The sequence below is a fragment of the Mus caroli genome, unplaced genomic scaffold (assembly GCF_978045245.1).
Source record: "Mus caroli unplaced genomic scaffold, Mus_caroli_1 scaffold_9, whole genome shotgun sequence".
Taxonomy (NCBI): Eukaryota; Metazoa; Chordata; class Mammalia; order Rodentia; family Muridae; genus Mus; species Mus caroli.
The window spans coordinates 42,131,061-42,143,364 of record NW_028227264.1 but is presented as its reverse complement, the minus strand read 5'-3'; the positions used below and the strand labels follow the sequence as shown (position 1 = coordinate 42,143,364).

General features: G+C 42.8%; 1 protein-coding gene across 1 annotated transcript in view; it reads left to right on the top strand.

The window, feature by feature from the left end:
- Nucleotides 1–12,304, top strand: part of Qrsl1 (glutaminyl-tRNA amidotransferase subunit QRSL1) — a 33,615-nt gene that overhangs the window by 1,568 nt on the left and 19,743 nt on the right. Inside the window, exons 2-4 of the mRNA XM_021174674.3 lie at nt 5,493–5,652; nt 6,142–6,240; nt 7,066–7,162. Of these exons, the coding sequence (XP_021030333.1) occupies nt 5,493–5,652; nt 6,142–6,240; nt 7,066–7,162 (356 nt within the window). The remainder of the gene's footprint in view (nt 1–5,492; nt 5,653–6,141; nt 6,241–7,065; nt 7,163–12,304) is intronic.

The window sequence follows — 12,304 nt, the reverse complement described above, 5'->3', positions numbered from 1 at the left end:
CTAGCACAAAAGGATTGTGAGTGGACAAAGCTTAAGAAGCCCTGCCCAGGCTCATATCTGTGAGGGCCTTCTGGAGGGCTCTTCCAAATGCCCAGAACACTCTAAACAAAACAGGTGTCATTGCCCAAGCCAGAACAAAACCAGGAAGCACACCGTTACCCGTGGGTCTGTACACTACCCTTCACTCTCCCTGTCCATCAACTCACTAAGCCCTCTAGTCTGTTCTCTTGAGATACTGTCCCACCGTAAGTCTTAGTCTTGCTTTAATATGGCTCGCCTGCCTTTGTTTGGAGCCAAACTCTCTCAAGCTTTACAGCAGTCTGCTCACCCACTCAGAATCACCTGGGGCCTTAGTTAACCTTCAGCTGGTTCCCACACTAGAGTCAATTAGAAAGATCTGTGTGATTAAAGCCTAGAGTGTGTGGCGTAATGGGGTCTCTGGGTAGATCCTGGTACCTTAGTATTGAGTACCTGTCCTGCCTACCGCTTCTCTCTCCCTTTTGTGTCTCCATTTGAGAGTCTTTTCTTTTTCAGCTGGCACCATTTCAGTGATATATATATATTATGTTAACATAGGTGTGTATGTACATATACACATGTGCATATACATTACATTAACATATGTGTATATAAATATGTGTGTATGTGTATGTAAACATATATACATATATTCTAATATATTTGTATATAACAATATATAAGTAAGAAAGGTGACATATATGTTAGTTTAATATATATAAATGCTAATTTATATATAAAATTACACTTACCGTACATTGTATGTGAGATATATATAAAATCTTACATAGTATGTGGCATATCAGATATAGTCAAGTCAAGTCAACAACTGGGAAGAGCCATCACACATATACTGTTAGTGAAAAATCAAATTTGTTCCTTTTTTTTTCTTTTTTGAGTTAGAATCTTGTTATGTAGCCCAAGCTAGCCTTACTAAGTTTGTTCTCTATAAGGAGTGGGGCATCCACTTCCTCGAGGTTGGCACTGGTGTCCTTGCTGCATTGCTGGCTGTGTGCATAGCAAAGGAGGGAAAGGAGGAGCAGATGTGGAACGGCTGCAACTAAGAGTTGGGAGGTTTTAGGTTATGGAAAATGGCTACAACCAAGTAAGGTCAGGGAACGAAGAGGCCAGCTAGCATTCCGCATCAACTTGAGGGGGCTTTTGGTTGATTTGATTGGATTTGATTTGTTTTGAGACAGGCTGTCCTGTAGCCCAGGCTGGTCCAATACTTACTCTCCACTTGAGGTTGTCCTTAAATTTCAGGTACTCTTGCTTGCACCTCCCAGTGCTAGGATTGCAGGCACGAGCCATCAACTAGCTGTGAACCTGAAGCAGGACAATGACAGCAGCAGCAGTAGTCACAAAGGTGGCAGTGAACTAGGTGCTGAGACCACCAGCCGTGCAAGGCGGTGCCAGGCAGACTGGAGCCTCACAGGAGGAAAAGGGGAGAGTGTCTCCCAGAAGACATGCTTAGATGACCTTCAGAGAGAAGGGGAAAGAGAAAAGGAGACCAAGAGAGCACATGCCCACCCCTCCTTCCCCACGGACTCTAGTATGGGATAGATAGGATAGATAGGTCCGAGCAAAACCAGGAGCCCACTACCATTAGCAGGGAAGTTCCAGGAGAGAACGCTTTTTAGTGAAAATGTTTTAAGTTATATTTAGATGTGGCATGGCTGTTCTGTCCCAGGAGGGCTGTCTAATTTGCATCTCATACTCCATGCCCAGGCCATTCCATCTAATTAGCATCTTTGTCTCACTTAACTTTCCAATTCCCTTACTGATTTCTCAAACTGAGAGTTCCTAAAAAACGGCCCTAAGGAAGGGCAGCACTACTGCAGGTAAGTGACCTGGTCGCTGGCCCCACCCACTGTGACTGCCCTGCCGGTCACTAAGTCAGACAGCAGCTTGACATCTCAGATGGCCAGCCAAGGCAGGCACGACCTTCACTGGTACAGCTGTGCCTTGGGATGGACCTGCCTATATACCTTCATTGGTTGGTTTACTTGTCTCATTAATGCATGAACAGTTAGGCATTATTAACTTTCTTGGATAAATGAAGAATCTGAACGCACTGGGGTTGAGTGTGTGCTTGTTCTAGGTCTTTGCTGTCCTCTCTTCCCTTCTCCGTAGTTTTAGAGCACACTGTTCTCTCCCATGGCTCCCCAGCTCCTTACTTCTGAAGCATTGCATTTGCTATAAAGATGCAACAGACAGCTCTTGTCGCTGAATTTCTTCCCTAAGGTACGCCTAACTGCCCATCCCATCCCAGGACCCCTCTTGCAGCCTCCCCATGAAAGATCTTCTTCTTGTTCATGAGCATCAGAGGCCTCTCCAAAACCTCTTCCCCATACTGTTCAAGCAACTCTCAGCCCTAGGGATGTCTTTGCCTTGATCGTATGTTTAGAAGCCAAAAGCAGGTCATTTGTGGACCCTTCCCCGAACTGCAAACACCTTTAGCTTTATACTTGTAAGATGTGAGGACACAGGACACAGGCCACAGGAGCAGACACGGAAGTGGAAAGGAGAGTATATTATGAAGACACCCTATCCTGTATTGTGTGGCTTTGCACAAATGACAGCCTCTGAGCTTCAGTTACTTCGTTTGTCCGAGAAAGGTAATAATGCCTAACTGTTGGTGCACCAATGAGACAAAGCCACAGTACCTGTGGCCTGGGAAATACTCATTAAGTTCTACGCCTTTCCAGACCCCCTGCCCCCAGGGTCACAGAGCAGGTGGGTAATGAAGGTGCCTTTGCACATTATGTGCAAAGAAAGCTTAGTATCAGTTTTGCTTTATTGCTTGTCCTTTTCTGACCAGCAAGTGCCTATTATTACTTCCAGAAGCTCGTGCCAAATAATGCCAGATAGTGCTTATTTCCTCTCAGGGCTCACTGCTAACCAGAAGGTACTTACTGGTCACTTCTCAGGCTTTCTGTTTTGTTTGGTTTTGGGGGGTTTAGGAGGAATTGTTTTGTTTTTCAAGACAGGGTTTCTCTGTGTAGCCTGGCTGTACTGGACTCACTCTGTAGACCAGGCTGGCCTTGAACTCACAGAGATCGACCTGCCTCTGCCTCCCAAGTGCTAGAATTAAAGTCATGCACCAACATGCCAGCTTTCTCATGCATTTTTTTAAATGATGTGATTTTATTTTTAAGTGTGTGTATGTATGTATTGGTGTGTGTGTATATACAGAAGGACACATGTGCTCATGAGCATGTCTGTTTGCATCTATATGTGGGTATGTTCATGTGAGTGCAGGTGCATGGGGGACAGAGGCATTGGCTTCCCCTGACTTGGAGTTACAGGTGGTTGTGAGCTGCCCGTATGGGTGCTGGGAACCAAGCGAGTCTTCTGCAAGAGACTTGATTCTTGGGCTATCTCTGCAACTCTGCTTCTCGTGCATTTTAGCCCTTTATCCACCATCTTTCTTTTTTTTTGTTTGTTTTTTGTTTTTTGGTTTTTTTTTCGAGACAGGGTTTCTCTGTATAGTCCTGGCTGTTCTGGAACTCACTCTGTAGACCAGGATGGCCTCGAACTCAGAAAACCGCCTGCCTCTGCCTCCCAAGTGCTGGGATTAAAGGCGTGCACCACCACCACCCGGCTCCACCATCTTTCTTTTTCTTTTTTTTTTTTTTTTAATATTTTTTATTACATATTTTCCTCAATTACATTTCCAATGCTATCCCAAAAGTCCCCCATACCGCCCCCCACTTCCCTACCCACCCATTCCCATTCTTTTGGCCCTGGCATTCCCCTATATTGGGGCATATAAAGTTTGCAAGTCCAATGGGCCTCTCTTTCCAGTGATGGCCGACTAGGCCATCTTTCGATACATATGCAGCTAGAGACAAGAGCTCCGGGGTACTGGTTAGTTCATCATGTTGTTCCAACTATAGGGTTGCAGATCCCTTTAGCTCCTTGGGTACTTTCTCTAGCTTCTCCATTGGGAGCCCTGTGATACATCCAATAGCTGACTGTGAGCATCCACTCCTGTGTTTGCTAGGCCCCGGCATAGTCTCACAAGAGACAGCTATATTTGGGTCCTTTCAGCAAAATCTTGCTAGTGTATGCAATGGTGTCAGCGTTTAGAAGCTGATTATGGGATGGATCCCTGGATACGGCAGTCTCTAGATGGTCCATCCTTTCATCACAGCTCCAAACTTTGTCTCTGTAACTCCTTCCATGGGTGTTTTGTTCCCAATTCTAAGAAGGGGCATATTGTCCACATTTTGGTCTTCATTCTTCTTGAGTTTCATGCGTTTAGCAAATTGTATCTTATATCTTGGGTATCCTAAGTTTTGGGCTAATATCCACTTATCAGTGAATACATATTGTGTGAGTTCCTTTGTGATTGTGTTACCTCACTCAAATGATGCCCTCCAGGTCCATCCATTTGGCTAGGAATTTCATAAATTCATTCTTTTTAATAGCTGAGTAGTACTCCATTATGTAAATGTACCATAATTTCTGTATCCATTCCTCTGTTGAGGGGCATCTGGGTTCTTTCCAGCTTCTGGCTATTATATATAGGGCTGCTATGAACATAGTGGGGCATGTGTCCTTCTTACCGGTTGGGACATCTTCTGGATATATGCCCAGGAGAGGTATTGCTGGATCCTCCGGTAGTACTATGTCCAATTTTCTGAGGAACCGCCAGACTGGTTTCCAGAGTGGTTGTACAAGCTTGCAATCCCACCAACAATGGAGGAGTGTTCCTCTTTCTCCACATCCTCGCCAGCATCTGCTGTCACCTGAATTTTTGATCTTAGCCATTCTGACTGGTGTGAGGTGGAATCTCAGGGTTGTTTTGATTTGCATTTCCCTGATGATTAAGGATGTTGAACATTTTTTCAGGTGCTTCTCTGCCATTCGGTATTCCTCAGGTGAGAATTCTTTGTTCAGTTCTGAGCCCCACACCATCTTTCTTAATGCATAAAAAAGACAGAAAGTCTGAGTTTATAAACGATACTATGTATGTATGTATATCATATGTATGTGCACTTTTTCTTAGCACCCGGTATGTTTTATCTGAAATCCTCAGTAGATACAAAGACTGGGCACTTCCTTTTCACTGGGTACCCCTTGGGTTACAGAAGCTACTTCCGGAACTTATTCTCCCTGCCCATCTTGTACCCAGGCTGCCCTCAACTGCCTCAGGTCTGCGAGCCCTCACCTAAACTGTTGCTGTTGCTTGCCCAACCCTGCTTAGGAACAAAAGGAGTGGAGGGTGGGGAGGATTGCGCCCACTGTTCCCCTCCTCTGTGCTCAGTGCTGCCCTTTGCTCTCTGCCCTGTCCAAGCGTACGCTATGCGTGGTCTCTAGAATTGACCCAGGCCTCACCTCTACATTGTGTCTGTTGCTTGCAGCTCCCTTGGTACAGGATTTGGACTTTTACAGAGTTGGACTTTGTACAGAATCTGTAAAAGTGTTTTGTTTTGTTTTGTTTTGTTTTTTAATTATCCACACTGTAGGTTTCTGCGGCACTGAAGCAGGGCCAGGTTACACCAACAGAGCTCTGCAAGAACTGTCTCTCCCTCATCAAGAAAACCAAGTATTTAAATGCTTACATTACTGTATCAGAAGAGGTCGCTTTAAAGCAAGCTGAAGAATCGGAGAAAAGATACAAGCAAGGTAAATGTAAATTATGTCCAATTGTACTTCACTGATCTATCTCGAGAGGTGTGTCTCTCAGTAAGTAAAGCTTTAAACTCAAAGCAGTCCCTCTTGGTTAAAGAACTGGTCCTGAGCTGTTTAGTGTAAGTGCTATGCAGTGCCTCTCTGTAATAATTTCCAGTGTAAACTTGATTTCTGAAGCTTCATTTCAAAAAATGATATCATTCTTATAGAGCTCTCTTGCACTGTGTGTGTGTGTGTGTGTGTGTGTGTTCATGTGTGTGTTCATCTGTGTGTGTTCATGTGTGTGTTCATGTGTGTGTTCATGTGTGTGTATGTGGAGCCCTCATGGGTCACTCTCCATCCTAAGGCCAGTAAACCAGAGTGACCATCCTGTCCTCACCTCTCACTGCACTGTGGTTACAGGCAGGCATATGTCATGTGGCCATGCTGGCACTCCAACATACTGAGCCATGTTTCCATCCCCCCTTGTGCTTTTAAATGCAGGTCAGTCTCTTGGAGATTTAGATGGAATTCCTGTCGCTGTGAAAGACAACTTTAGCACAACTGGCATTGAGACAACGTGTGCATCAAATATGTTAAAAGGTAAAGTCTGATTACAACTTTGATATAAAGATGGGCGTTTTTCACACTTAAAGATAAAATACAGACGCTTTAAGATAACCAGAGCTTAATTACAACCTTGTGGGAAGCACTGAGAATAGACTACTGCCTCTTCAGTGCTTGCTCATTACCTACAGAATCTGTAGGCGATCACCAGCCACATCAGTGAGTACTGCTTGCGAAGTGTAGGAGCCTTGTGAGGAGGGCTTGGTCCTGGCAGGCGTTATTCCTCCTGAGGACACTGAGAGCCCATCAGCACCTGCTCGCCATCTCTTAGAACTGTGTGGTAACCCTTAGTTTTATTCTTTAACTTATCAGGCTGCAAACAAAAATGTTTACCTAAATATTTGGATCCTAAAAGGAAAAATAAGTGGAGAAAGAAAAGGTACTCAGAATGCTGCCCACCAAAACTTAGATAGAACACAGTGTGTTTTAGATTTTGTTGTTGTGGTGGTTGTTGTTTCGAGACAGGGTTTCTCTGTGTAGCCCTGGCTGCTGGAACTCACTCTGTAGACCAGGCTGGCCTTGAACTCAGAAATTCCCCTGCTTCTGCTTCCCAGGTGCTGGGATTAAAGGCGTGCACCACCACCGCCCGGCTACCACAGTGTGTTTTAGAATATAGGCTCGAGGGGTTTTTGTTTGTTTCAATCTATAGGTGGTGGCGGCGGTGGTGGTGGTAGAGGTAGAGGTGGACCTGCTATTTAAATTAGGAATAGCTTACCCTCTAATAGTAACTGTTGAATTCAGACTTAAAATCGTGCTTCCTATTCGTTGTTTTCTCTCACGTAATAAAATACTATTCTTTAGGTTACGTACCACCTTACAATGCTACAGTAGTTCAGAAGCTGTTGGATCAGGGTGCTCTACTCATGGGGAAAACAAATTTAGATGAGTTTGCTATGGGGTAAGTAAATGAAATTTTCCTCTCTTTTTTTTTTAAAGATTTATTTATTATATGTAAGTACACTGTAGCTGTCTTCAGACACACCAGAAGAGGGCATCAGATCTCATTACAGATGGTTGTGAGCCACCACGTGGTTGCTGGGAATTGAACTCGGGACCTTTAGAAGAGCAGTCAGTGCTCTTAACCACTGAGCCATCTCTCCAGCCCCCAAAATCTTTCTCTTTTTTTTTTTTTTTTTTTTTTTTTTTATATTTTTATTACATATTTTCCTCAATTACATTTCCAATACTATCCCAAAAGTCCCCCATAGCGCCCCCCACTTCCCTACCCACCCATTCCCATTCTTTTGGCCCTGGCATTCCCCTATATTGGGGCATATAAAGTTTGCAAGTCCAATGGGCCTCTCTTTCCATTGATGGCCGACTAGACCATCTTTCGATACATATGCAGCTAGAGACAAGAGCTCCAGGGTTCTGGTTAGTACATCATGTTGTTCCAACAATAGGGTTGCAGATCCCTTTAGCTCCTTGGGTACTTTCTCTAGCTTCTCCATTGGGAGCCCTGTAATACATCCAATAGCTGACTGTGAACATCCACTCCTGTGTTTGCTAGGCCCCGGCATCGTCTCACAAGAGACAGCTATATTTGGGTCCTTTCAGCAAAATCTTGCTAGTGTATGCAATGGTGTCAGCGTTTAGAAGCTGATTATGGGACGGATCCCTGGATACAGCAGTCTCTAAATGGTCCATCCTTTCATCACAGCTACTAACTTTGTCTCTGTAACTCCTTCCCTGGGTGTTTTGTTCCCAATTCTAAGAAGGTGCACAGTGTCCACACTTTGGTCTTCATTCTTCTTGAGTTTCATGCGTTTATCAAATTGTATCTTATATCTTGGGTATCCTAAGTTTTGGGCTAATATCCACTTATCAATGAATACATATTGTGTGAGTTCTTTTGTGATTGTGTTACTTCACTCAAGATGATGCCCTCCAGGTCCATCCATTTGGCTAGGAATTTCATAAATTCATTCTTTTTAATAGCTGAGTAGTACTTCATTGTGTAAATGTACCATAATTTCTGTATCCATTCCTCTGTTGAGGGACATCTGGGTTCTTTCCAGCTTCTGGCTATTATAAATAGGGCTGCTATGAACATAGTGGAGCATGTGTCCTTTTTACCGGTTGGGACATCTTCTGGATATATGCCCAGGAGGGGTATTGCTGGATCCTCCGGTAGTACTATGTCCAATTTTCTGAGGAACCGCCAGACTGGTTTCCAGAGTGGTTGTACAAGCTTGCAATCCCACCAACAATGGAGGAGTGTTCCTCTTTCTCCACATCCTCGCCAGCATCTGCTGTCACCTGAATTTTTGATCTTAGCCATTCTGACTGGTGTGAGGTGGAATCTCAGGGTTGTTTTGATTTGCATTTCCCTGATGATTAAGGATGTTGAACATTTTTTCAGGTGCTTCTCTGCCATTCGGTATTCCTCAGGTGAGAATTCTTTGTTCAGTTCTGAGCCCCATTTTTTAATGGGGTTATTTGACTTTCTGGAGTCCACCTTCTTGAGTTCTTTATATATATTGGATATTAGTCCCTTATCTGATTTAGGATAGGTGAAGATCCTTTCCCAATCTGTTGGTGGTTTTTTTGTCTTCTTGATGGTGTCTTTAGCCTTGCAGAAGCTTTGTAGTTTCATGAGGTCCCACTTGTCAATTCTCGATCTTACAGCACAAGCCATTACTGTTCTATTCAGGAATTTTTCCCCTGTGCCCATATCTTCAAGGCTTTTCCCCACTTTCTCCTCTATAAGTTTCAGTGTCTCTGGTTTTATGTGAAGTTCCTTGATCCACTTAGACTTGACCTTAGTACAAGGAGATAGGAATGGATCGATTCGCATTCTTCTACATGTTAACAACCAGTTGTGCCAGCACCATTTGTTGAAAATGCTGTCTTTCTTCCACTGGATGTTTTTAGCTCCCTTGTCGAAGATCAAGTGACCATAGGTGTGTGGGTTCATTTCTGGGTCTTCAATTCTATTCCATTGGTCTATTTGTCTGTCACTATACCAGTACCATGCAGTTTTTATCACAATTGCTCTGTAGTAGAGCTTTAGGTCCGGCATGGTGATTCCACCAGAGGTTCTTTTATCCTTGAGAAGAGTTTTTGCTATCCTAGGTTTTTTGTTATTCCAGATGAATTTGCAGATTGCACTTTCTAATTCGTTGAAGAATTGATTTGGAATTTTGATGGGGATTGCATTGAATCTGTAGATTGCTTTTGGCAAGATAGCCATTTTTACAATGTTGATCCTGCCAATCCATGAGCATGGGAGATCTTTCCATCTTCTGAGATCTTCTATAATTTCTTTCTTCAGAGACTTGAAGTTTTTATTATACAGATCTTTCACTTCCTTAGTTAGAGTCACGCCAAGATATTTTATATTATTTGTGACTATTGAGAAGGGTGTTGTTTCCCTAATTTCTTTCTCAGCCTGTTTATTCTTTGTGTAGAGAAAGGCCATTGATTTGTTTGAGTTAATTTTATTTTTTTTTTCCTTTGGATGATTCTAATCTTTATTGTAAAGATATTAGCAATTTAGTTCATATGAATCAGCAGTGGCAGCGCGATCCACTCACAAACATCATTAACAAATTAGCAATGGCAGTTCAGTCCAGAAGAAAGTTCAAGGTTCTGCCAATTGGCCTGAGTCTGTGGAAGCTGCAAGAAGCTACCAGAATATCACAAGAAGTTCTTTGTGCACTTCTCTCTATGAAGTCATTACAAAAGGTGATCAGCAAAGCAACCAAGGCCAAACATGCCACAGCTTTTTCAGCAAAGCTCAATGATGACTGGCAGAGTGGCAAGCAAAGTGAACAAATGCCGCAGCATCCACTGTCTGTTGGGTTATACTTATACCCTTTCCAAATATCACATGTTCTCTCAAGTGTCTGCACTAGCAAAATATTATATGCCCCTTTTCCTTTTTCCAGGAAGCTTCCCCCGCCCCCCCCCCCAAAAAAAATCCCATGCATCTACAAAACATCATTTCATAAGACAGTTTTAAACAAGCAAACAAACAAACAACCAAAACCAAAACATTATGTGGCAATCCCATAATTAGCCTCCAAACGATGACACCATTGCATACACTAGCAAGCGTTTGCTGAAAGGACCCTGATATAGCTGTCTCTTGTGAGACTACACCAGGGCCTAGCAAACACATAAGTGGATGCTCACAGTCAGCTATTGGATGGATCACAGGGCCCCCAATGGAGGAGCTAGAGAAAGCACCCAAGGAGCTAAAGGGATCTGCAACCCTATAGGAACTAACCAGTACCCCAGAGCTCTTGACTCTAGCTGCATATGTATCAAAAGATGGCCTAGTCGGCCATCACTGGAAAGTACAATGTTGAATAGGTATGGAGAAAGTGGACAGCCTTGTCTAGTCCCTGATTTTAGAGGGATTGCTTCAAGCTTCTCACCATTTACTTTGATGTTGGCTACTGGTTTGCTGTAGATTGCTTTTATCATGTTTAGGTATGGGCCTTGAATTCCTGATCTTTCCAAGACTTTTATCATGAATGGGTGTTGGATCTTGTCAAATGCTTTTTCCGCGTCTAACGAGATGACCATGTGGTTTTTGTCTTTGAGTTTGTTTATATACTGGATTACGTTGATGGATTTCCGTATATTGAACCATCCCTGCATCCCTGGGATGAAACCTACTTGGTCAGGATGGATGATTGTTTTGATGTGTTCTTGGATTCGGTTAGCAAGAACTTTATTGAGGATTTTTGCATCAATATTCATAAGGGATATTGGTCTGAAGTTTTCTATCTTTGTTGGGTCTTTTTGTGGTTTAGGTATCAGAGTAATTGTGGCTTCATAGAATGAGTTGGGTAGAGTACCTTCTGTTTCTACTTTGTGGAATAGTTTGTGAAGAACTGGGATTAGATCTTCTTTGAAGGTCTGATAGAACTCTGCACTAAACCCATCTGGTCCTGGGCTTTTTTTAGTTGGGAGACTATTAATGACTGCTTCTATTTCTTTGGGGGATATAGGGCTGTTTAGATCATTAACCTGATCTTGATTCAACTTTGGTACCTGGTATCTGTCTAGGAACTTCTCCATTTCATCCAGGTTCTCCAGTTTTGTTGAGTATAGCCTTTGGTAGAAGGATCTGATGGTGTTTTGGATGTCTTCAGGATCTGTTGTTATGTCTCCTTTTTCATTTCTGATTTTGTTAATTAGGATGCTTTCCCTGTGCCCTCTAGTGAGTCTGGCTAAGGGTTTATCTATCTTGTTGATTTTCTCAAAGAACCAGCTCCTTGATTGGTTGATTCTTTGAATAGTTTTTCTTGTTTCCACTTGGTTGATTTCACCCCTGAGTTTGATTATTTCCTGCCGTCTACTCCTCTTGGGTGAATTTGCTTCCTTTTGTTCTAGTGCTTTTAGGTGTGTTGTCAAGCTGCTAATGTGTGCTCTCTCTAGTTTCCTTTTGGAGGCACTCATAGCTATGAGTTTTCCTCTTAGAAATGCTTTCATTGCGTCCCATAAGTTTGGGTATGTTGTGGCTTCATTTTCATTGAACTCTAAAAAGTCCTTAATTTCTTTCTTTATTCCTTCCTTGACCAAGGTATCATTGAGAAGAGTGTTGTTCAGTTTCCACGTGAAGGTTGGCTTTCTATTATTTATTTTGTTATTGAAGATCAGCCTTAGTCCATGGTGATCTGATAGGATGCATGGGACAATTTCAATATTTTTATATCTGTTGAGGCCTGCTTTGTGACCAATTATGTGGTCAATTTTGGAGAAGGTACCATGAGGTGCTGAGAAGAAGGTATATCCTTTCGTTTTAGGATAGAATGTTCTGTAGATATCTGCCAGATCCATTTGATTCATAATTTCTCTTAGTTTCACTGTGTCCCTGTTTAGTTTCTGTTTCCATGATCTGTCCATTGGTGAAAGTGGTGTGTTGAAGTCTCCCACTATTATTGTATGAGGTGCAATGTGTGCTTTGAGCTTTACTAAAGTTTCTTTAATGAATGTGGCTGCCTTTGTATTTGGAGCATAGATATTCAGGATTGATAGTTCCTCTTGGAGGATTTTACCTTTGATGAGTATGAAGTGTCCCTCCCTG